General features: G+C 39.5%; 1 protein-coding gene across 2 annotated transcripts in view; it reads right to left on the reverse strand.

Moving 5' to 3' along the window:
• The window catches only part of MEIS1 (Meis homeobox 1), a 162,194-nt gene that overhangs the window by 5,656 nt on the left and 128,768 nt on the right, over positions 1-27,770 (reverse strand). For both annotated transcript variants that reach the window (XM_086927589.1, XM_086927588.1), the window contains exon 9: positions 27,302-27,378. In XM_086927589.1, the coding sequence (XP_086783715.1) occupies positions 27,302-27,378 (77 nt within the window). The remainder of the gene's footprint in view (positions 1-27,301; positions 27,379-27,770) is intronic.

A 27,770-nucleotide genomic window follows, 5' to 3' on the forward strand; every position in this document is an offset into this window, starting at 1 on the left:
CATAAAGGCTTCAGTTAACACAACCCAATTAGTGATATTCCAGTTTTAAGCGTTATACGCCGTTTTTTTGTATTATATTTATTAGAACCTTCCAAACTCCTATGAACCCAAATCTACTTTAATGCCCACTATTAAGATAATGGACTGCGATGGCAACACATCATCAAATGAGCGAACGTCTGGAGTTTTATCGCCACCAGCTCACATTGCTGGAGAGTTCAGAGCAATGCATCCTTTTAGAGATTTCTTGTTTCTTTTTTTTCGAGGCTGTGTGCAAACCACGAGGTCAACCCAAGGTCAGGGCGGTACAATTATTTAATTTGTATTCCTGCCTTGACCATCCAATTTAGAAAGGCCAGTGAAAGTAAGCAAGCCATGGTGCAGACAATGAAATACAGGGCAAAAACATTAAACGTAGCTATTTACTTTTTTTCAGCAAATGGAAAATTCGCAGATGCACGATTGTTTAGCGGTGCATCATCTTTAAACATAGCAAATACAATTAATACATAATTTGAAAAAGTAAACAGAGTGATTTTGTAGTGGGTAGATTTAATATGGCCTGAATTCTGTAAGGAGTCTGAACAATTAACGTCTCCCTTGTTCTTGTTAAACTGTTTATGTAATCTCAGATCTGCTCTGAGATTGCTTAAATTTGACAAGACACCTTCCTTCCCAAATGTGTTTGGCTGTGGCCCCACCTGAAAGCACCCTCACATTTAGGCCTTTGCAGTGGGCCTGGGGCACATTCACAAACAGAAGAGTAATTTCTGAATTAAAGGCCTGCACCTATCACTTTCACAAGGGTACTCCCAGGAGATACACAGACATTTCAATTTCTAAAAGTAAAAAACAGATTTCTGCACATATGAATAACTCTTAACTGGCGCAATTCCACTGTTGTTAAATTCATCCATTTATGATTACTTTTATGGTGCAAATAAACCATACCCTTTTCTTTTATACCTAAGCCATGCCAATATTTTTGCAGGTGGAGACACTCCTTTCCCCACACTTCTAGCAAGTTTGAATGTCCTGCAGCACACTCAAGTTTTGCATTAACGTGAGCTCTTACTGGCACTTTCTTTACATACATACATTGAGCGTAAAACTTTAACTAGAAAGAGTTGTGAATATCCATAAGGTGTGGGTGTTCCTTACCAGTGGCTGACATCATACCCTTCCCTAGGTACTCCTGTTTCCACTTTTAGAACTAAACTTAGTCCAGTGGAAATTTCACCATTACCAAAATCACACATTTTCTAAGTGAAATTTGTGGCCACACAAAAGTTTTTTTAATCCATTTTTTTAACATCTTTTTGCGAATTGTGCACCACAGCATTGTGACTCAGGTTCTGAAAGTCATGACTGTCCAGGAAATTGCTATAAAGGAAAACAGTCCTACATTGAGACTGTTACCTCCGAGGACCAGTGTCACAAAAATGGATTGTCACAGTTACAGGCAAAGCAGCTTTCCCAGGTTTTAAATATGAGTCAGGCCATTCTAATTCTAACTCATTAAAATGCCTGAATGGGCTGAAAACTTTAATGTTAAAATGAAAGTAAAACATTTGCCAATGAATACAAATGCATACCACACATTTCCAATTTGAACACAAAATATTCTAACAAAATCCAGATGTAGGACGGTCTTTAGTGAAAGAAAGACTTAAATGTCGTTTACAAAACTGCATAATTGTTTTTATTGTTTTAATTGAATTGAAAAAATTTATATAGAAATGAGGGTAACAATCGACAAAAAAAGCTGAGTATAGTGTGTACCAGAAGTTCGAAATACTGCACGTACTAAAAATTTGTTGAGTGTGTATTATGTTAAAAATGCACCTCAAATTTCTCAAATTGAAGTTGCTAATGATTACAAATATTTAAAAGTATCAGCAAATTATGTATGTAGGCACTGCCTTTCACATCTTTCACATGAGCAGAATGTATTTTCTGATGTGTGCTAGTCAAATTCTCAGAGTGCATGTTATGGAAAAGCAAACCTAGCTAGGACTGGCAAAGTACCAATGAGACTCTACAAACCAAGGGCTACTCAAATAGTCATGAAAATAGGGCAATCTGTACAAACTGGTACTGATTGCACTACATTATTGTATTCAAATGCACTGTGGCGGGTGAAATTGCCTAAAGATTCCTGACATACACTTCTCAGACTTTAAATGCATTTCAAAGGACATCAAGATGTAGTTTGCTCTGCACTGCCCAATTCAGAAGGCATCACACTCGTACAGATAGGCACTATATTATATCCATTCTTCCTGGGCTGTAGCACACCTGTGGATCCCTCAATATTACAGGGAAAATTATCAGCACTACTAACATCACAACTAGTAACACAACATCAGATGTGAAAGCAGATTTCCGGATTACCGAAAAACGACAAAGACTTAGGGCCTTATTACGACTTTGGCAGTCTTCCTGTAGGACCGTCGCGGTCCAAGGAAGACCGCCAAACCATTGGCATTGCTGCCCTCTGGATTACAACCGTAATCCAGGGTTGGCGGTGCAGCAGAGTCACAGCAGCGGGAATGTTTGGCTCATCGGAGAGCCTAAAAAGCAAACCGCTGCCATGACAGCGCCTCCAGACGTCTGTGCACGGTGTGGCATGCACCATGTCTTGCATGCCACAGTGCACCCACAACTGTGCACTTTTGGGAAAGGCAACATCATGTGCCCCCATGCACACACCCCTATGTGCAGATTTGCCCAAGGACCATGTTGGAGGGCCCTTAAATGCCTTTCCACCAAGTTTTTCATGGTGGGGTCCCCGCCATGAAATGCTTAGTGGAAAGGCAGGTCGTAGTCATCTTGGCAGTGCTGGCTTCGGCACCTCTGTGATTCCCATCTGCTTTTCGGTCCACCTCCACCTCGGGATCCTGGATCCTGGCGGCGGTGGCGGTCTTGTGGCGGTCCCATTGCCACCATCATATTTGGGCAGGAGTTCTGACACAATGGCAGCAGTTGGACTGCCATCCACGGGTAGGGCAGTCCCAGGGCATCTGTACTCGTAATTAGGCCCTTAATGTTGAAACCATGTTTGATGTACTCTTGGTCTTGCCTTTCTGTACAATGTTTCAAGGTCTCACAGATGACTCCATAACAGCAGCACATGCTAAATGAGGGAATCACTTAAGTAACAGGACAGATAAACGGTGGGTGGGTGTCACTTACAATGTGACCCGCAAATGTGCAGGCACCACACGCCTATGAACTAACTCTGGATTTAAAATGTACACAGGTCAAATACACATAACACCTACTGCACATAAATAGCGGGTGCCCCTACAACTTCAAAACAAGCAAGTCCCAGGTGACCACGAAGGTTAAGATTGTTTATGAGATAAAAACATAACATATGCATAGTAGCAACAATTGTGCACACTTTCTATATTTCTGTCGTCATGAAATCTGACCTCAGAGTGTCCCACACACTGTCAATGAACAGCTGAATGAATCTACCTCTGGTATCTCTTGGGTTGATATTTGCAGTGCAGATGAGATGCAAGGCATACAAATGTCCATGGGATTCCATCAATAGGCATCTTCACCATGTGGATTAAAGTTTAGTTGGCCACTTTGAATAAAGCAATGACACTTTTTTTCCGGGCAGCTCCTCCACTTATATGACTACTGAAGGTGCTTTCACTAGTCAGACTGCAAGTTTGTGTGTGTGTCTATTCTTGTGGTGTGAATGACTGATGGCTGTTGCCCTTAGTTCCTTTTGCTTAAACTGGTTGTGATGTAGGAAGGGCTGCTGGATACTGAGGCCACCCTCATCAGTGATGGTTGTTGGGAAATGAGGCTGCCTGTTGCGGAAGCTTTCCACAAGGAAGAGTGGTAAGATCAAAGGGTGTGTCCATACTGCTCTGCCTAATAAGTTGGTCTATGTGTGCACTAGGCCCTGTACATTTGAAAAACAAACCCTAGCCTGATGTATATTCTCAAATTGTAGTTTAGGCTCTCAACCTCTTCTACACCTAGGTGGCATTATTGTCTTCACCAGATCAAGGATGTCTGTCGTCTGGAAAATCACTGGCACTATCCTCGTGCTGACCTAGGCACATCATATTTCAAATGGTGTATCAACCAATATGATGTGATGCCTCGTTTGTACTGAGACCTAGTTACATCACACCTGTAGACACATAACAGGAGTGGCTATTCTGTGTAAATGGGGTATTTGCTCTGTAGATTCAAGCGTATCTTAAGCATTGCAACATTTACCCGCATGCCTCCTATGTCAACATGTACCATGGAATAGCTCTATATGAAATTCTTTAACTACTGATGAGGTGATTGTGAACTTGGGCACAACTAAAGTTTGTGCCTGAATTAACATTTGGACCGCTGTGCGAATTGCACTTGCATCTAGGATTTTTCCTTGAGAGAAGATCAGTGGCAGCACTTTGAAGAAAATGGGAACAACACTACACTATCCTGGGCAGCATTTCGGGTTTTATTGATAATTAAAACAAATAAGTAAGGGGAAAGCAGAGAGTGATGCATGGAAACCACCCAGGCCACTGCAGTGTCTGTACAGTGATGGTATTTCCCCTGGGCTCATAACGAGGCACAGTTTGTAGTGTGAGTGGGCCATGCCTCTGTCCCACTACAACGAAAAAGACGGGCTCCACTATTGTACCGCTCAAAGTATTTCAGCCACACTTTAGCTTTGCTTTTCTACCGCTCACTGAGGAAACGGAATATTAAACGGGTGTGCTGTTTAGAAGTTTTAGGAACTCGGATTAAAAACAAAAGGCACCAGCAGAACCAGAGAACAAAGTCCGATTTTTCGTTAACCACCTTGGTTGCCTGGCTGACTCAAAATTAATTTAATTAAGTTCAGGGGCTTCACGTTATTTTAGCAGCAAACGAGGTAGAAATCATACACAAATAAACACCGCTCTCATCAATGCGAGGCCCATTGGCTTTCACTTTTAGTTAATGTTCCTTATCCCCCTCGGCCCCCAACACGCGGACCTCTGAATACCTCCCCAGGCAGGAGGTCCCTGAATAAACACTTTCCCCTGCCCTCCTCGGGCTGGGGTGCAGTGGGCATTGTTCAATAGCTTTCTCTGAATAGAACTTTTCATCTGTAGAGTTTTTTTCAAACCTTAGGGTTCAAACTTCTTTTTAAAGGGTGTGAATATAGAAACAGTGATCATACATAAAATGTTGAAAATGCTCTGCTTTCTCTGTGAGGGATTCTTATTTATGTAAACTTTTATTTTTTTAGAGTTCAATTAAGAAACTACGCTATTATCTTATATTTTATTTTAAAGTGTTGTATGGTGTTTTTTAAAAAAAATATATACATATTCTTCAAAATGTTTTCCAGCAGTTAAATTAAAGTAGCTTTCAAAAATAAACATGCGTTTGAGTGCTTTCGGGAACATTCAGATGCTAGTTGCCTTCTGGACAAAGGAATAAAATTACATTCTTGCCACTCCCACAAGAAGTCAAATGGAGGTCAGTTCCCCATCCTTGTATCTGCTTAAATAAACTGGTCCAGTTGTTTGTTTCCGAAATGCCCTTTGCCCTTCTATCCCATCCTCCCCGATTTGTATCAGAATGCTGTCCTTTGCATTAAAGGGAATCCAAAAGTACTATCTATTTAGGAAACGCTAATCCCCTCTCCAGGTCGCCTTTCAACCAGGGTCCCATATGGAGCCAAAGAAGCCCACTGGGTGAGAACAAAAGTTAAGTCCTGTTAATGGCCTTCCTGCTCCAACACAGTGCGACTCAATGGGATTACTATTTCACGTCCCATTACTCAAAGCTTTAAACTATATGCTTTTTTTGTTAGTATGACATGTTCACAAATAGCAGATCTGCAAATTTATCATGACTTTCTGAAAACTTCTTCATATTTGGAAAATTAGAGAACAGAAACACGATGTTGACCATACTATCTAGCTTGCAATCAAGGGTTAAGAAGAATCTCACAGGAAAGGGACTGATCATAACAATTTTTAAGACTTAACTGAATGCATTGCTCTTAGATGGACAGACTGATCTGAATTATCCAGCTTGGCACCAATCAAGCCAAGACACTAAATTAAGTGCAAATGTAGTATTTACCAATCTTGCTGGCTTCCGCTAAAGTATACTGGTCACAGCGAGGCTTGCCAGACTGTTAGGCCTGGAAACCACATATTCAGTGGGTCTCATACTACATACAGGCCGTTTACCTCTAGAGTAGCTGGAGAGAGTGTCACAAACAACATGGATTGTGCAGTAGTATCTATGTTGTGAAAGACATATTTGCAGACTCCCTAAAGTCAGCTCTTGTTTCGCTAACACATAATAAGTGAATGGTCTTACTGACTGACAATGGAGTCAATCGCCATCATGGTTCACTAAGAGAGCAAACATATTTTAAACCTGCCCAGGCTCTAACTTTCCTCCAGTTTGTATTATAATCTAACATGTACAAAAGGCATGAAAATCCACAGTGATTATTATATGACTTTATCTGCTGCTAAACAAAGGTTTCTTCAATGGCACACACATCTAGCGAAAAGATTACAACAGTAACCCCAAAGATATATTAAAATGTTCTATGAAGACTTATTTTCCCAAAGTGGGCCTTTAAAGCTAATGCCGAAAGCCGATTTAGAAGTACCTTACACACAGTGTAAGTTCAAGCACAGAGGGGTGACAGTTTTAAGACACAAACTACCCGTGAACACCTTCCTTGCAGACTTTCCTGTCTTTCTACCATCTGCTCTTACCACGTCTTGTTATATCCTTCACTCACTAACCTGGCTCCTCAAGAAAATCACTGCCCTTGACCTTCTTCATCTCCTGACTTCATTTCAATCTGGGTCTAGTCTGGCAAAATCCAATGTACAGCTATTTGCTACCTACCCTAAAAATCTCCATGTTTTATAGATGCACTATGTTTACAATTATTCGTCATTTTCTTATATCCCTTCCTCTCTAATCTTGATGTTTTGAGCCTGCTTTTAGATTTATTTCAGTCAAACTCTTCTGGAGACATACACTAATTTCACAAACTGCAGCGCCCTGTTCCTTGATACTCCAATTCGAGGTCACAGCGCTTGCACTCTATATCTTTATTTATTTTAAATGTTAAATAAGCGTTATGTGTCTCATCTGGTTACTTCAAAATGCTGGATAGAATACATAATGCAAAATACTGAAAAAGGAGGCATTAAAATACACTTGGTGATGTGAGGGGTCCCCAGTCTGATGTTATTCAACGCCTGCCCCCTGCTGGTGTGGAGTTCAATTGAAAAATTACATTTTCAGGCCTTTGCTGGAACAAGGGTAGATTGGTTCCTCCCTAAGGCTCGAGTTCAGTGACTTCTATAGCTTATATTTATTTGCCTATTTGTATTTTGTCTGTTGACTTTAACTTACATTTGCATGCCAATGGCTAATACACCTTTTTGGGTTTCTTCCCCTTCCCAATCATCCCATTGTTTAACAATGCCATTTTGTGGATAATAATGAATGTGACTGCACAAGAGGAATTGTAAGAAAAGAGGGAAAAAGAACACCCACAATTCAATTATAGAGGTTGCCCTCCATGTTCCCTCTCATTATAGATTCTTCTCGTCTCCCCTTTTAGCCTTTGAGAAGGTTCTTGTTTTTTTGTAACTCATTCTTATTGTGAAATTACTGCACTCTTTTTAAAAATTGCAATTAGTTTTTATTCTCATTTCTTCCCTGACCCTATTTAAAAAACAATTATTGCCAGTATTTCTATGAACATCTTTACCAACACAAGGGTAAGGCCAGTAACACCATACAAATACCTCTTATTTTTTGTGTGAAGAAGCATAAAAAATTACCCAAGGCCTAAGCACCGTAAAATATCAGCCCATTTATTCACATCATTTCAACCAAGAATGTAGAACTGGGAACAAGTGGGAACTATGAGTAAGCAAAAATGTTTTAAAGAAAAATTACTGTTTGGCTTCAATAACTATATACAAAGGTAATGTCACTTCAATAAATACAATTGTCAAAAAAGGCCTCTCTTAAAAAAAATTTCACACAACTCCGAGAATAGTGATCTTGGAACAGTCCATTCAAAAAGTCTACCTTGAAGAAAGACCACTCCTTCCACAGGATACTCAAAAAACATCCTTTTGATGTTGCTAAATCTTTTCTGCAATGGTCGCCAAAAATATAGTTATATTTATACTGCTGCCCTGTTTAACATCATCTGGCACGCAGGCTTGATATGTAGCCAGTATTAGAGCATGGCATTCCTGTAAAAAGGCCCGAGTGCAAATATTGTATAATTTACATTACTTTCTGGGTTCGAGTGGATTATTCCACAAAGTTCTCATAAATACAAAGTGCATTTCAAGTACTTTTTAGCATACCAGTGTGTAAATATGAAGTTTCTTCACCAGGAAGCTACATTAAGGACAGGCTAGCACTGTCGTTTTCAAATGCAAACTAATTAACAGCAAAAGAATGCCTAAAACCATCAACCTTTTTCTTTTCAGTGTAGTACAAAGTTCCACCTTTACTGCCAAAATCTATCCCGCGAAATAAGAAATCAGTGCTAAGAAAAGTTTACAGCGCTTATTAAAAAGTTGTTTTTATCTCGAGATGCGTTCCAGGGCCTAATGACCCACGCTACCAGTCATTAGCCATTCATGCTTTCTATACTCCCTTTTCTGTGAAATCGTGTTCTCGGGACTCTCATCAAAGCTGATTCAGTCTCAAGGCGAAACTTATGAAGTCATGTTTGGCAACTTTTCTCCCTCTGCCTCCAAAACGAAGACAGCCCAGAACTGCAATACATCATTCGCAAATGCTAAGGAGTCGGACATACATGCTCTGCTCACCGCCTACTTCTGAAACATAATATTGGAATTCACTCAAACACAAGGAACATCATCAATCACACAAATCAGTAAGATTTTCCTTGAGGCTCTGTTTTACTCCTCTCGCATTAATGGAATATTTGTCAAACGTACAAGGGGGTGGGTGTGGTGCAAAGGGCCATGTGATACCAGACCTGCTATAGCTACGGTGTATACCAGCAGAATGCTGATGTGAAAACCAGATGAAAGTTCTTTTCATCTTTGCTATTTGGTTTTTAACACATAATTATGGTGCAGTCGAACAAGTGTTCAGAGCTTCGAAAGACGGTGAGAATATCCTTTGGTCTGATGGAGCGCTACACTTCCACAGGAAATGTGTACTGGCCCCTTTCTAGGTGATTCAAGCATGAATTGAGGAATAGGCAGTGCTTATCAGTGGAAAGAGAAGAGTGGGTGCCAAGTCACAACCAAGGGGGCACGACGGAGCCATAGCAGCTAAAGGAGCTGTTTAACTGACTGTTACAATGAAAGGCTGACGATAGCAGATCCCTCAGCCCAAAGTGCCTGACTTTGTAATGTCGGTCTCCTTTTTCCATATTTAAAAAAAGCACTGGAAGGGCACACAGGACATTCAGCCTTGGGTAGTGTTACCATGCACATGCAGAGTTTCAAGTGATTGTGAAAATTCTGTCTCTAGGAGGAAAGAAACAGTCTTACATAGTTGCAAATAATCTTACTTAACAATCCTTAGCATTTGGAGATAGCTGTTCCACTCTACCAGCTCCCTAATTCCAGTCTGTGCACGAGGTTAAGACACTGAAGAGAATGCAACAGAGAAGACCTGATCCTCGCTGCCCTGGCATTGCCCTCCACGCCTACCTACAGTAGATGATGCTGGGCGAGTCACCTCAGACCTGGAATGGGCCAGGCAGAGACCCTACCTACCTAATTGGCTGTAGACAAACTGAGGGAATAATCAGGATTGGTTTGCTAAAACTGGGAGCAAACAGTCACCTGCTAGTTTGCAATTGCGCATGACTTGAAAATTAGCAGGTACACTATTGTTACTCGAATACGTGCTTGTCAACTTGCGAATGGGGGGGGGGAGAAAGGGCTAATAGCGCTAACCCTTCCGATTCCAACATTCAAAAACTATTTTACATTGAGTACTGGAAGATTTATGTTTGTTACAAATTTTGTTAATTTAAAACGCTGCTAATGTCTGGCATTTTATTAAGAAATAGTGCACCTGTTCTAGTGAGAGTTTAAGTAAACGCATTCACTGAGAAAATTGTTTCTGTTAATCCATCATACTACAAGCACTCTTTAGAAGATGTCTTCTCAACAATCTTAAAAGTTGTGTGCTATCAAATTTAGGAATGACACCGGGCATGGTTGTTTTGCACAATGAATTAATCTATTTGAGAATTAGAACAAAGATCAGTTGTGATGGGCATTCTGGATGGATACACAAATAACAGAAGCAAGCAATTCATTTCTGGATAAAATCAGAGAATGTTTTATATCATTCATTTGGAGGAGTCGCTACGGCAATAGAGCAGGCTGGGGCCTCTGACAAAGCTAAGTTGGAAGAAGAACACCAAGAGGCACAGCACAATACTACAAATGAGGAGAGAAACAGTAAACTCAGGTTATAATAATTTTCTTGCTTTTGAGAGTGCCTAATGGAACAAACCTATGAATTGTTGTGTGTTCTTTAGATAGCGGTATCTGAAGGTGATCTTCAGTTACCATTCTTCAAATCTAAGTCTTTTAAATTAAACTGTGATGCAGGCTACACTCATGATTGAAGCCTGTGGTTTGCCTCTATCAGACTTTTTCAATCAATCAATCAATCATGTCATTTGTATAGCGCACTACTCACCCGGGAGGGTCTCAAGGCGCTGGGGGAGGGGAAGGTTACTGCCCGAACAGCCAGATCTTGAGCTGCAACTTTTTAAGTTACAAACTACCAAAGAGAGCAGATGCGAGCAAGGATGGTTTTAGGGTAAAGTGAGCAGATCTAGCATTTGGATTCTTCCCCCAAATAATTTCGATGTATTCAGTGCAAGAATGTAAGAGGGTGCATATGCCTAATGTGAAGGCATCTATACCAGTTATCGAATTAGATTTACTGAATAAATACAAAAAAGTGATGCAATTGGTGCCGGTGAAGAAACCGTGGGCATTTTACTTTTGTGATAGACTATATGGTGTATTTTTTATACTTAGTGCACAGAAACATTGCATAGGGGATACTATTGCCAATGATTTGCTGACATATTTCCCCGAGGTGTGCGCCAGAATGTTTTGATTCCCCAGGACCCTGTTACTTTTGTAGCAATGCCGTAGTGCATTGACATGGGCTACCCCGTTGTTTTATACTCTAGAGATGAGAGGGCCCTCTAGGAATGGAGAACCAACGGAATACCATGAATAATGTTGCAATTGGAAGCATAACACATTTTAAGCTATTTGAATAAGGAGTTTGTAGATCCTACCCTGGAGGTAAAAAGAATCTCTGCTGTTAGTAGGCCCTTGTCTACATGTCAGTCTTGATAGACTGTTTTTTTACTGACTCGGGCCTGAGGCCTAATACCTGCAGGTTGGATGCCCTTAAAGTGTCCTGGACTCTTTTTCAAAGAAATTGTTGAAAATATTCCTGAAGAAGGTGCTAAGCAATTTTTACATTAACCAGATTTTATTGGATATTTGTAGAAGATACGTTTTGATTCATGAATATGGATTCCTTTGTGCATGAGATACAAGCTTTGAGTGGTCCTTATTTAAAAATATCTCTGTGTAGGTAGGGTTAACTTTGTATTACTTTGTTACTGATGTGACTAAATTCCTCACAGTGATCCTCTACAGAACAGGATTAAAGGGGAGGGTCTAACTCATGGTTGCCCAATAAGTCCCTCAAGTAGAGTGCTGTCAGGGCAGCTGATACACCACTCTTCGAGGGTGTATGAAGCAGATGAGCTTCACAATCAAGGAATGGGGCTGTGCATTAGCCTGCATAATTGTGGCATGCAGCATAAAGATGCAGTAACAATTTTAAGCTCGAGTTCTAATCTTTAATTTTATTCAGGGATCGTACTTAAATAAAAAAAAAAATACTACAAGGGAAAGACTGAGCAAATCAAGAAAGGAGGATTTCAAATGCCATTTTCCTGTTTATAAAACATCCCCAAAAAACTACAGCATAAAACGAATGAAAGAACATATTGAATGACCTACATTTTACTGAAGTGTGCTGTGTTGGTGTTTTTCTATTATCATTTATTCATTTATTTTTAAACCACTAGAATCTTTTATACTTTTATTGCTGATAACACCATACATCATTCACACACGATTATTTAAGACCTGACTGCACAATACACGCAACTGGAAATCACCCACCATCCCCCTCTTCCCCAAGCCTAAGGTTCCCTTTCATTTGTGAGATAAGAAAATGGCTGCATCCAACAAGGAAGAAACATTTTTGTTCCGTTTGAAATGTGTTGAGCTGACTTCTCAGCCACTCAGCTATGCGGCTGGCTTTATGTAGGTGAAGCCTGGAGCGAGTTTGTGAGTGAGTGAGAGAGGGGGTCTCTAAGGGCACAGCTCTCAGCTTGTTGGTGCGTCAGTATTCAGTGGTTAATTACTGAACACCAGCCTCTGAAACTGTTGACACAAAATAGCTGGAGATCAGGTCTGTGCAAGCATAACATACCAGAAAGGCAAGCTCTGTGTAAACACACTTAAGAAAGATTTGACAAGAATGAACTAAAACCTGGCTTGCCGAGAAACTACAACTATTAATGTTTTCTTTAGCGAGGTTACTAAAAAAATACAGATTACTTAAAGGGAAAGCCTCGCTATGAAGGATTTTTTCATAATGCCTAATCCAGTTTTCTGCAAATGTATTTCATAAGGCAGGATTGCAGATTTTTGAACAACAGTGTATTCGTGCATGTGCCACACTATAAGTTAATCAAAACTGCAATTTTAAGAGTGCAAATAAAGGTGTTTTCAATCCCTTTTGTAGTGGCACCAGATAATGAGAAATCTAGGGAGACCACTAAAATGTACATTTCGCATAGTGAATTTATTGATGTCCTAAGAATGTTCAATTGCCTATAAAGAATTAGTGAAAGATTTATTGTTTAGGTCCTAGTAATTTGAAAGGTTCAGACTCACAAAGAAACCTAGTCAAAGTAATCTAAGCAACATAAAATGTAGTTTATAATGTGCATAGATTACTGAATTTTAGTGGATACTCAAACAACATTAGGAATAAGGGATCACTGGCATGATATCAGAATCAACAATAACATGTAACAGAAACATTGTTTACAAAAATATCAATTTCCTCTCCTTTTAATGGTAAGCCAAAAATATTGGGGGTGGTGGGGAAATATTGTTTCACACTAATATCGTTAAAAACATAAAAAAAATATTGTTTCTTAGTGTTTATCCCGTTCTGTGCTCCCGTCTGTCCAACGGCAAGTCGCAGCCCCGCCCACTCTTTAGAACGCCCGCACCGCGACAGAATTGCCACCGCTATTAAGGCGTTAAAGTAGTAAAACATAAACATTTTGCTATATACCATTAATATGATGTACATTAAAAAATATCTCACTAAAATGTAATCGTGTACATAAATATATACTTATACAAACACATACTTATATGTGTGTGTGTATGTTTATATAGTTATACACATATATATATAATGTAACACAATTATTAAAAAGACATTGTACATTATATTAATTTTTGGGTAATTCTTTACAATTTCTACTATCAAAAGCATTATACATATATAAATATATATTTTACACAAAACAGATAAAATATTAACAAATCAATTTCAAAGCATTAAACAAATTACCAAACAAATAAAATAAAAAACAAAAATATACCCATTTACCAAAATGTTACAAAAATGTAAACACAAATAAAAATATAAATAAATACAAAAAAATGTATAAATATATATTTTAAAAAACAATATTAACCAATTTTAGAAAATGTATTGGAGACTGAGAGTAATAGATATACTATTCCCACTCCAGTTTACACAACTGTAGAGAAACTGTAGGACTTTGGAGGGGTTAAATATATTATTTCAACTCCAAACAGTGCAACAGTTGTGAAAGCGTTGGGCCTTCACAGGGGTAAGATTTACTATTCCCACTCCAGTCTGTGCAACAGTAAGGGAAGCATTGGACTGCGGGCAGGGTAAACTTACTATTACCTATCCAGTGTGTATAACAATAGAGAAAGTGTGGGACTTCGGAGGGTCAAATTTACTATTCTTACTCCATCCAGTCTGTGCAATGGTAGGGAAAGCGTTGGACTTTGGAAGTGTAAGATTTACTATTCCCACTCCGTCTGTGCAACAGCAGTAAAAGGTTGGACTTTGGAGAGGTAGGATTTACTATTCCCACTCCAGTCTAAGCAACAGTAGTGTAACTACTTCACTTCAAACACATTACATACTTGAATAACCCTATTAATTAAGAAAAAATGTAAACTCTAAATATAAACATGATTATTTAACATAAAATACATATTAATAAAAATCATATAATTTACAAAACTCAATGTAATAATTAATTTTCAATGAAAAATAATGCTTATTTAATTATTATTTTATTAACTTCCCATCTAATACCCCACAAACCTAGCAACCCACATATAAAACAAAATTAAAATAAATAAGTATAACACACTGTATATAATTGATAAACAATTACACAATTGTTTAACAATCAATCATTAATTGTTAATTATTACTAAATGTACTTCCCATCCTACAACCTGATAAACCCAGTAGCCCAACCTGACAAACCCAGTAGCCCACAGATAAAATATCTCAAATAAATAATTCTTGAACTTATAATATATTTTTTAATTATTTATTTAACTTACCACCTACAAACCTAGCAACCCATTACTAGAATATAACTAATACAACTCAATATTACATACTGTGCATAACTAATAAGCAATTTAATCATTATTATTATTACTTAATTGTTAATTATAACTTAATTAACTTCCCACCCTAAAAACTCAGGAGCCTGCACCTACAATATAAGTATAATAAATCAATACTTCATAATATACATAAAGAATATCTATCACATACTTACTTAGATTTTTTAAATTAATTAATAATTAATTAGTACTTATTTAACTTACCATCCTATCCCACTACAAACCATACAAAACTATACATTGCTATTAACAATTACATAAAAAAGTCTCAGAGCCTGATTATGAGTTTGGTAGTCTTGGAGCGGGCTACAATGCCAGCGCATTGCTCAAAGACCACCAAGCCCGTAGTCTTGCCGTCCACAGTATTTCAATTGGAATACATGTCGGGCGAACCTGCGACGGTTGCCCCCCGGCAGTAACTTTCAAAGGCTCGAGTGCGAGCCTTAGAAAGGCAGCGCCTAGGGACCGCCACAATGCGTTCCAGCATGGCATGGACCGTGAAGTCCATGACTTGCAGGAACAGTGGGTGCATACTGACAGGGGGCACACCATGGACCCCCCTGCATGCATCCCCTGGATCAGAGGGTAGGGCCCCATTAGTTTCCCCAACACCCCACTTTTCATGGTGGGATCAACGCCATGAAAACTGTAGTGGTGAGGAAACTCATAACATGCTTGGCAGTGCCGCAGTTGCACTACCAGCATATTGCGGGCCTCAGACCACTGCAAGACCGTCAGGGATCCAGGCCTATTATGACAGGCAGTGATAGCCAAGGTATAATATTTACAGTAGTCTACAAGGATTCCTGACTCAGCTCGATGTGTTATGAATGATATTATCTAACGAGGCTGGTAAGAAATAATTTGATGTCAGTGTCAAGTCCAGTGACAAAAACAACAGCATTTACTCTGATAGTGACACCTAGTCTAGTGGAATATTTCCTCACTGCACACACAACAGCAATGTTTGTTACAGATATATCTTGGTGTGGATATACCGTTTTTTTAGGAACAGGAACATTTGTTTAGCAATACGATTCAGTGATTAACCAACAGTATTCTTGATGAATACTGAGACCCGAAATTGGGGAAGCACCAGGATGGTGTTGCTGGAGTTCAGGCATTGACCACAAGGGGAGGTGACTGAAAGGCGCGGAAACATTTGACAAATCAAAAAAATATAGTTCCCATAGAGTACTTTCCTGCTCCCACACATGAGGAGAACTGAGTACACTGCTACTGTTCTTTGTCAAAACCAGGTATAGTTAAAGAAATCCCCTGAGGTGTGTCAGAATATCATTAACAAAAGTATTCACCTGGCATTAATATAATGGCCTAATTATCACTTATAGAAATAGTGCTCAACTGGTTGTAAGTTCTGTCCAATAGCATATCACATTTATAATGACGTCTAAGAAAGTGATAGCTCGTACAGATTTTGCAAAACTCTTATTAAATGTTTCGTATCATGTTTTCTAAAACAAGGAAGCATAACTGCAAAGGTGCTAGCTGATGAATTCTAAACTCAAAGCGGTTCTCTCTGCTCAGGTTTGCACCATAATTTCTGGACTTTGTGGGCAAGATCATTGTCTAAAACAATCTGTAAGCTTACCCTATCTGATCAATGTCCATCAGTAGCTTAGTTCCTCTTTTGGCTCTAGGCTTTTGAAACAGTAATGTCCATCACAATATGTCCGTAGACTAAAAGACTGTAGACTAAAGATTACTCTGCCTTCTTAACCTATCTTGCCTTAGACGGAAAGGTAATAAGACTTGCTAATCACATCAATACCAGGAAAACATCAAATGCCTTCATGCTCATGTACTCTTTGTATTAAAAAAAGATAATTCTAAGTGAGCTACACATTAAAAAAGATGCACTCGAATTAAGTGGCTATGTTATTTCTTACCTCCACTGTTTATCTTCTCATCAAGAGAATCTACTGTCCCACATTATGGTTTATTCCGAGTAATAAACATGTGAGCCAGTCTCAAATTACTTTTTTCTAACTTGTACTCGTTTCAGCATCAGTTGTTTTTTTACGTCAGCTGCTGTGTCATGTCTGAATTGGGTCTTCTACACAAATGTAGTATTTGGCTTTGTCAAACACTGTCCTTGTGGGTAAGATTAGAATACAGAGGAATATGAGGTTTGAGTTCTACATGAAACCCTGAGTATTCACACTAATTTCAGACTGTTGAGGTAAGTATGTGTTTCAGTTCAACTACATATTGGAATGTTTGATACCGTGCATACTCTTCCCCTGTTACTGAGAGACACGCAGCCAGGTCTTGTGGCTAAGAGGACTAATGCTTTCACTGTTAAAGAGTCTGTGCTTGATCTCACTGTCACAGATTTTAATCCTGGTGGACACACTCAAACTTAAAATACTTCTGAGATCCATCAAAATAGTACTGAGTTGGGGAACAATAAGCATTTGTTATTCAGTGTCAAGATATACTTTGAGTTGAACATTTTCATAAATATTACATGTTATGATAACTGTAGTTAGTACTAAAGAATATAAGATATCCAGATAAATATACACTTAATTAGAAGTCCCCGACAGACAATTCAAGTATCAACTAGCGAAACCTCTTTAGGGCCATTTCTTTGATGAGGTTTATGCTGCAGGTGTGTTGTACAAACAATTTTGAATATATATTTAGTTACAGGGGTTCATCTAGCGGTGAAAACTGCACTTAATAGTAATGGGGTTTCCTTTTATAAACCAAAGTAGACCTGTACTTTGGTTTAAGAAACCCGAATCAAGGCCCCAGCTCCTAGAATGCATTAGGTTAAATGAAGGTTTTTCAGTGGGTCATGGGTTACTTATACACAAAATCATTTGGTCCTTGAAGCGAAAGATCCTCTTAAAATGCTCTTTTCTTGGTAGCATGCATGGCCATGTTGGAGGCAGTAACGCTATGTATAATGTACCCTGAGATAGGATTATGATGAGTTTATGTTTAATCAGTGGTAGTAGATGCACTATCACAAAAAGTAAAGGAAAACAACATGGCATGAGGCAGTCAGAAGGTCCAAACTTTTTAAAATCTGCCTGGCCTTTAAAATGAACAAACCACCAATGGGAATACAGGAATCCTCTTGTTATGAATGGGTCTCTAGTAGTGCTACTGTGATGAACACCAGCTTCTAAATGTGGTTGTTCAATACTATGAAGTAGCAAACAGAGGGACACAAACGTTGTTTCCCACCATTTCTATGTCATAAAGGAAGTACAAGCTTCTCTGACACAACTCTCAGAGTGTCTCACAGTGTAGCTCTGGCTCTCTGCTTCCCTAAAGAGAAAGGAGTGCAGCTTCAGGTGGGGAGAGGGAAGGGAGGCACAGCTGGTGGTGGGGGTAGGTGGTAGGAAGCCAGTTCTATCTTTTTAGATTTAGGACAGAAAGGAGCGATAATTTTGGGGGCCATCTATAACATAAAGTACAGATGGGGAAAAACAGATGTTTTTCACCTCTGGATTCTGAGTGATTTTGTATTTTCTATATCATGTTACTCAGAATCCATCGATGAGAACTATCCCCATTATAATTCTTTTTATTATATTGAATGATCATACTTCCAGAGTCAAATATTTTTTGTATGAACATATAAAGCATGTACATTTGTACCTGATAAGGCGCTATCATATTTATCGAATACCATCAATAAAAAAGCGCAAAATTAAGCTTTGTGAAAGCAAACTTCTATGTCCCTTGAAACAAAAACAACACATAACTATAAAAAAGTGAGCTATAACAAACATTGTATTGGTCTCTTGCAATGGCAAGTATAGCAATGTGAGCATTCCACACGGTAACCTTCTAAAATGAATATGCTACACATACATAACTGTATATACAGGGGCTTTCAATGGGTCCTCTTCATTCACTGGTTTATTCAAGTGTCATGAACAGTTGGCTTCCAAAAGTAACAGCATACGGCATGGGGTAATGAGTCAGGCCACTTCAACGATTGTCTCTCTTAACTGTGGGTGAAGGTATTTTCCTTTTGTTGATGGGCACAGCTACCTAAAAAGCACTCCACTTCAGTGTCAGGCTAGATAGGGCAACCTCTGCTTTCCTTTCTGTGTACATTAGATTTAGGACAGAAAGGAGCGATAATTTTGGGGGCCATCTATAACATAAAGTACAGATGGGGAAAAACAGATGTTTTTCACCTCTGGATTCTGAGTGATTTTGTATTTTCTATATCATGTTACTCAGAATCCATCGATGAGAACTATCCCCATTATAATTCTTTTTATTATATTGAATGATCATACTTCCAGAGTCAAATATTTTTTGTATGAACATATAAAGCATGTACATTTGTACCTGATAAGGCGCTATCATATTTATCCAATACCATCAATAAAAAAGCGCAAAATTAAGCTTTGTGAAAGCAAACTTCTATGTCCCTTGAAACAAAAACAACACATAACTATATAAAAATTGAGCTATAACAAACATTGTATTGGTCTCTTGCAATGGCAAGTATAGCAATGTGAGCATTCCACACGGTAACCTTCTAAAATGAATATGCTACACATACATAACTGTATATACAGGGGCTTTCAATGGGTCCTCTTCATTCACTGGTTTATTCAAGTGTCATGAACAGTTGGCTTCCAAAAGTAACAGCATACGGCATGGGGTAATGAGTCAGGCCACTTCAACGATTGTCTCTCTTATCTGTGGGTGAAGGTATTTTCCTTTTGTTGATGGGCACAGCTACCTAAAAAGCACTCCACTTCAGTGTCAGGCTAGATAGGGCAACCTCTGCTTTCCTTTCTGTGTACATTTTTATGCAGCAACATTTTTAATTTTCATAATTTTTCTATTGCATATATTTGCTACAAGTCAATAACAATCACAGGCTTTCTGAGGCAGATATATTGCCTTTAACAATGCTTGTTCACTTTTCATATGAATAAATGTCTGCTTGATTGAAAAGTGGGGTCGGCGTGCTTGTCTTTCACAGGCAACATCCCAGAGTGTCGCTTCCGACATACTCATTCTGATATGTTTATTTGCAGTGGGCTATCGACTTAGTGGGCTCCTCTTTGCGGGGACCCCTCTCCTCACTAAGAGCAATGGATGGGAGGGACAACTAGATGGATCGACACTCAGACTTCAGACACTTAGTTGAATCATTTCTTCACGTCTTGTTCAATTACATCACTTGAATGAGATTCTTCGCATTTAAGTCTCTGAGTATAGAATGCAAAGTCAAGACTTTGACAACTTTTTTTAGAAGTTAATGAAAACGTCATAACTTGATCCTATTCTTTTTGATCTAAAAATTATCGACGATGAACATGAGATATTCTTTTGAAAGACACTGGAATTCCTGAGATTCATCCTTAGGGCGCAATAGGAACTATTTAAGTGACAGTATTATTTTGTGACAACGGCTATCTAGAGGAAGGGACACAATTTCTTGCTTTCAGATATTTATAGTAAGGACTACATCTTATAATATACTAAGCTTCTTTATACTGCTGAAATGTTTATTGAACTGTGCATTTTTTGTTACGGGAGATTGTTCCAGATCACGAGTATTGTTTACTTTTCACAGTTGTAACGCATGCAGGTGAAGGTACTTGTTTTCCCCACCTATAAACCCCAAACAGCAAGTATCAGTAGGACCTGTCCAAATGCATAAACCCATCGACTTTCTGTGGGGTCTTGGCCCCTCCTCCTCCTCTCGTGATCTGTTTGGCCTCAGGGAAAATGGAGTCACCCTGGCACACAATCTCCCTCGTTCATAGTTATGGCTTCTTTCGAGCAGCAGTGTGAGATCTTCTGTACAAACAGTTCTTTTATCCTAGCTGGAGTTTGGTATTTCAGCCATAACTTAGCAATGAAATAAGAATATCACGAACACGTGTATAGAAACATATGCAATCTTGATATTGTAGGTAAGTCAATTCCATTCCGGATAAATGATTGATTGGTTAACATGTATTTTATATAACGTTGTACTAATCCACTTTGATCCTTAAATAGTAAATGTGGAGTTGAGGGAATGCTGTGTGAAGTAAATTCAATATGACTGTGCTTTCTCTCTGAAATGAAATTCTGCAAACAAATACATCCCACATAGCTGCTTTGAAGACCACATTTTACGAAAATTCATTAAATGAAATCTGGATGTGGTATGCCCAAAACTGTTGGTATATGGTTTTAAATCAATGCATTGCTGGCTCAGATAAGGTAGACAATAAGTGAGTATATATATTAATAAGTCCATCACTTGAATTCCTACAGCAGTTATTAATCATGCAAGCTCAAGTACACAAAGGTTAGGCTTCCCGATCTCCTACCACAGCCTGCGTGTAGCTCACTTTTAAATTTCCACATACTTAAGTAAATCACCAGTTGGAAACATAATAACACAGGGCAGCAGCCATTACATGTAGCTCAACGACAATGTTACCTGTGGTTTCTCCTCCCAAACTGCTTGCAGAATTCTAAGTTGAGATTCACTTTGGCTGCTCTAAGCAAACCCTGTTCACAGAATCTCAAGACATGGAAAGTTCATACAGCACTTTTACGAAAAGAAACCGCCTTGCAAAACAGCCAGTCCACAGTAAACACACACAGGGACTTGTTGAACACCCCCTTCTGCAGCTGCCGAACAGCTGTTTCCTTTTATTCTCTATGGGGAAAGGGAGCGAAAGCTCAGCTGAACAGGGCCAGAATATGACCCGCAAGAAGCTAATAACAGCTGAAAGGTCATTAAACGTAAGTTGTTTTTCTCCTTTTAAAAACAGAAATGGTCATCGGGTTCTGACAATCAAATCATAGTCCTCACAGTGCACAACCTTTGAGCTTCATCCCCCATTACCAAATCCACCAACAAAGTTTACCTCGGCTGAAGACTGTCTCATAAAACACCAATAATGATGTATATAAAATGCAGCCCAGCTTAAAATAAAATGTGTCAGAAACATGTACAAACCAAATACATTTTTCAAAAAAGGTAAAAAAATAACAACTAAAAAATTGGACAAAAAGGGCTGGGCGAGTCCTGAAAGCCCAGGAGACCATAGCTCTGAAAGTTCAGTTGGGCTGGGGAAGAGTAATACATTTTAGGCTTTGTTTGAAAGAGATCTAAACCTGCACCAGTGAGGCTGGCTTTTCACCAACTATTGCAATCCTGATGGAAATTCTCTTTTGGTATTCCAACAGGCCAGCCTGCCTTTGCGCCAAACATAACGCTTGTGTGACAAACAAAGCACATACGTTTGATACAACATCACTGATCAAAGCCCATGGCACCCGGTGAAACATTGGCTTTCAGAATATTTTCTGAATTAGTATCGAAGGACAAGAAAGATATGTTGTTTCTGCAGCAGGACACTTTTCATGAAAAATAGTTCTCCAGCGGAAACTGCAACCAACCAAAGGCCAGAACTGTTGCCGGCTGCAGCTGCATCTCTAGAAAGCCTGTTTTCATTGCCAGACTAACTTCACTCGAGGCCACTGTGCAGGAATAGCAAGCATGTCAAAGGTAAGCACAAGCGCCAAGTGAGGAATCGCCTCCAAATGAGTCACGTGCCACACCGAGGGAATGACTCAAAGGTATGTACAGTATGCAAACTGAAGCATCATTTCCCTAACTGCCGCATCTCCGCAACCATTGTTGTCCTATTCTAGGAGCCGAACATTCCCAGTCAGGGGTAACTAACTACCAGGCAACTACACAGGAGCTTCATTTCTTATACACATTTCATGTATTCCCACATGCTGTGTCGCTGCCAATAATTTATGACTGATCTGCACCCAGGCTGCCCTTCAGCATTATATTTAATCTCTGCAACAGTGATTTACAGTGGCTCGTCATTAATAATACAAAAATGTTCATGTGTGTTAACAAATTTGGAAGGATCTTAAGAGAGAATGGACGGTTTTGGGAAAGTTGTTGCTCAATGAAATCTCATTGAAGAAAAGGAAAAACCAATGAAATATGATTTCTTAGCTGTTCCCTCGAGCAAAAATACTTTGGCATCAGAGTTGCACTCCGTTTGGGGCACAATGGATCAAAAGAAGGCATATTCTGTAAAAGCTCCAGCACTGAAAAATGCCATCCCAGGTTGGGCATGCTTATGAAACAGCAAGTACATTACCAACAAGCCATCCCTTGCAACGTGCATTGGCTTGTGTAATGTATCAATGCTGCACGTGCGCATTAAAAATTAAAGGCACACACCAAATATGGCAGCCAAACTCGAAAAAAAAGTGCATTTTAAAGCCACGGGACGTGATTCAGATTCTGTTAACAATCACACAAAAAAAATCTGTGGCAACAAGAGTTTAATTATCTCGAAATAAGCATAAACGTTGCATAGGTAAGATAAACGTTGTTCGGCTGCATAGCTAAATACACTTGAACAATTCGTTTGATTTACATTGCGAACAGTATTATCAGTATTCTGTTATGATACAGCCTATATATTCCTATGTACGTGTGTCTGGACTTATATTAGTCTGAAGTGCTTAGATCCTTGCTACCTCATATCAGTTTTGTATCGATTTCGGTATTATTCACAGCGTTTTGATGGCATACGCTCCAACTAGGCCGTGCTACCTCATACCTGTACTATACGTAATTTGTGTTTTGCTATGTACATGAACTTGATGATCTACCTCCCTACTACCCCCCCTTGTTCCCCTACCCTTCCACCTGCCTGTGTAAAGCGCTCTGTTATCTGCAAAGATCTTGTTCGCGCTATATAAAACTCTCTAAATAAATAAATAAATAAATAAATAAAACTCAATAAAACAGTTTTGCAGTATACAGGTAAATAGGACACCCAGGTGGGGATAGTGCTATGAACAATAAATCCATCGAAAGAACGCACCCAAAATGGTCGTCAGGGAGAGGGCAGCAGGGTAGGGGGGTTGAAAGAGGGAAAGACTATTCCGGGCCACGCCACTAGGCCACTAGATGGTGGAATAAGGCACAACATGTCACTGATTCAAGGGGCAAAACACAGTGTTGTCAGATTAAATAACATTAGCACGGTTAACACCGACAGAAACAGTGAGAAGTATCTGGCAGATGTCTCAAAGTAGCCCTTCACTTCTACACTTGCATGCAACTTCTAGGAATATGTGAATCCCTCCAATGCCCATAAAACAGGCAGAAATGACTGACAAGTCTGTTTACGGTAAATGGTAGCAAGGACAAGAGAAGGGCCTGGCTCTAGCCAGTAAATACTTTTGTTAAACCAAGCACGGATGTCCTTTATTAAATAGTAATGGATTCAAAGATCATTGGGTAGCTATTGGCACAATCATCAGGTGCCGTCAGAACAATAAACTTTCAGAATCTAAATTCTAGTCCAAATCACACGCAATAGAAAGTCATTTCTATCAGGCAACACTCTGGTGCTGTATGAAGGAAGGGGAGGACCTAGTTGATAGTTCTAGAATCAGGGAACCTGCTTCCCAAGCCCTGCTTCTCTACTAGATGAAGTAGTGGGATACCGGCTGTATCACAAGTTCCCTATGCACCATCTCACTTCTTTGACATAATGATGTGAAGATTTCAATACGTAAAGCCCCGTTAGCAATGGCTATCTATACAGAACCATGGGTGTGTAAAATATACAAATGCATGGATGGCAGTCTCTGTTATGTCTCCTTCATCCTCGTTAGTTGAAATTGACCTTGCTAAGCCTTAAAAGTGTGAAGAAAGGCTGCGCATGAAAAAATAATAGAATAATGTGTATTTTGTAAAGCACACATTCACTTGTGGGCGTCTTGGCCCTGAATAAAAAATATGTATTACTAACTCAGAAAAACTAATTCTATCGACCTCGGGAGCATGAAAGATTTAGTGGGCCCTCCAGGACTTATCTGTGAACTTGGGGCCAGCCACAGATCCCTGGAGTGGATGTTCACCACAAAGCCACCAGACCCGGATTAGAATGGGCTTGGTGCTTGAATCCCCTTTGCCAAAGAGCGGTAAAATCACTGAAACAGTACTTATCAATTACATGCATGTTAGCACTGGCATATACTTAAATTTAAACATGAATTAGAGCGCTTTATAATTTGAACTGCGGGAACGTTTTTTGTCATACATAACAGAGTGAACTCTCCTCAAAACCATGCCAACATATCAATGCCTGGTGAGCCCTTCAGGTTCAATTTTCAATAGACCTGTAAGGGAGGGGTGCTTTGATTATCACAGTTGTAGAAGCTGATGAGAATAGCCAATTGCCTACAGTATTGAAATGTTACACAAATAGAAGTCAGTCGTGTTTACCTGGCCACAGAAGGCTCCTGCCAAGCACATTTTCGCCTTAAATCTGCATGTGGAAAAGGACGAGGATGGTTTTGAAGGAGTTCACTTTGGGCTGCCCCATGTTTGCAGCTGGGAAACCTATCAATGTCAGTGAACTCCGACAATTGAGTATCATGTGTTTAGAGTAAGCCACGGGATTCAAGCCATGTCTTGATGTACAGCCTGGCTTGCTCTGATGAGAAAGCCAGCTGAGGGAGAGAGAGGATCTTAGAGTGCAAGTGTGTCATCCAGTCACATGGGGTTTAGCTTTGATTTGACTCAAAAGCCAGATGAGAGAAGGGGCACTGGTTATTGAGAATTGAGTGTGTGTGTGTGTAAGGAGGTGCATGTCCATCTGCCAGTGGTCGAAAGAGGCGCTGCCATAAAAAACAGATTATCAAGTAAAACAAGTTGCAGAGACATTTTGCTGTATCATGTAACAAACATGATTACTCTGCAGCTAAAAACCCAAAGCCTAAAGGAAGGAAAGGGCTGCAGGGTACACTGCCGAATAGACATCCTTCAATTAACGCTTACTTTATGCGAACACTGTACTGTAGAATCAACTCTTTATTTACAATGGTGAATATGCCTGAGCTGCAATTTGACCAACATTTATATTTGCAAGCGTCTTACAAAATCAGGGAACCGATTTAAGTCTTTACAAACACAGTTTGCAGAGAGGAACCTAGCCATAAATATAAAAAATGCTGACTGTTACAAATTTATTCTATATGGTTGTGAAAAATTGATCATGCAGGGCTGCCTGCTGTGAGGTCACGGAAATTGATAACCTTAACAAGCTGCGTGCACGAGTCCGCCTGTCTCGCGCAGATAGGGCACTTTGTAAATTAATCCGCCAGAGGCAAATATATTGTAAAGAGTTGCTATCTCCAAGGTATTAAATGGAAGAATACATGAGATTATATTGACAGAAATACAACATTCTGTAATAGGGTTTAATGTGTCTGACATATCTCCCCTAGGCTCTTGGTCTTTATAACCGAGCAGAGCTTGCTAATGTAAGAGCAGTGGACACCAGGGCCGAATGTATTCCCTGAAATGGATTACGTTCTGTAATCAGACTCGGCGTAATATAAATCTCTGACACTTACTGAACAGGGGAAGCGTACTTTTTTTCTACAATCTGGCACTTTCCTGATCTGCGCCCAGCAGGTGGGAAGCTCGCCTGCATTCACCATTTTCTGGGTTTTACCTCAAGGCATATAGAATGTCTAATCATAAACACTGTTCTGGATATATCGGACAATTAATTAGACACACTGCATCACGGCAAATATCATATTGCCAACCCACTTAGATGCAAAAGTGTGTGGAGGAAGTGAAACCTGATTTTAGTGAGCAATGCTAGGACAATAAATCAACATTTGCAGAGCGGGGCTGCATGATTGAGCAATTGCAACAGAATGTTTTAATGCATCATGTCTGTCAACAAATACTTAGAAGCTTAAGACAGGACTCAGCAAGGAGTTAACAAGCATGCATGCCACATAAGCCACTGAACTGAACTACCTTTTGAATGTGTTACGCAAGCAGGGCTTTAAACTTAAATTTTTGTGCACAATTATGGATCTGAATGATAGCAACCCACCAACCGTTACTCATGGTGTGTGTAGCATACCAGAAGATGGGTCTATGAATGCTTATCAAAATGGATACAAGATTTGCTGTGACCAGCTACGTTGTGAGCACTCCAGTCGACACCTCCAGGAACTTTCTCCTGCCCTCTTCCGTACCTCATTTTGGAAAAGCCCCCCCACCCCCCCCCCCCCCGAATATAGTTATATGCATTACCCTACAGATGCAGAAGGACAGGAGTACTTCTTTGCACCTGTAAATCCTCCAGTGAGAAGCGTCATTGCTGAAGCACACTCCTAGACTATCACAACCCACTGTACATTTACATTGTTGGGTTGTATATAACATTAGGGAGAAGATGACAAATGATGTACAAAGGACGTTCAGGAGGAATGCATCTAAAATGTACTGTAGAAGTATTGACATTTCTAGGAGTGGAAACTTTCCATGGGTAATACCACTTCTCCATCAGTAAGGTAGCAGGGGAATGTAGGCAATTACAAGGCTCATCATATTAATGCAACTCATTAGCTGTAGGAGTGACTGCATGAAAATAATGAGCCAAATTACTTACCAATTGTTCACTTGAAGTATAGTGAGACCCGTGTCCTGTGCCAACTGCTTTTTCTGTTCTTCTGAAGGGTACGGATGCTGTAAGATACCAAAAGGTCTGTGTTAAAAACAATGCTTTGTGTACAGCATTCGAAACAAAGGCCCCTAGAGAAAGCCAATAATTAACCGTGTAAATTCGGAGGTGTGCTACTCTTTATTAATGGAATATTACATCATCTAATTAGTAGGTCTCCACTGGCGAGACAATTACGTTGTTCAGGGAGGTTTATCAAGGGCTCTTAAAGATAGATATTGGCTGCACCTTGAATCTTTGTGTAGCCAAGATCTTTACAATGGGCATTCTACTACATTAAGAGTGAGTGTACCTCTTCTGTGGACTGTCTTTCTAGTGCATCGGAAAGGCACCAATATAGAGTACTGATGCACCATGTAGAGTTGTACATGCATTTTGGCGTAATGATAATGAGGCG

Source organism: Lissotriton vulgaris, chromosome 6, assembly GCF_964263255.1.
Source record: "Lissotriton vulgaris chromosome 6, aLisVul1.2, whole genome shotgun sequence".
Lineage (NCBI taxonomy): Eukaryota > Metazoa > Chordata > Amphibia > Caudata > Salamandridae > Lissotriton > Lissotriton vulgaris.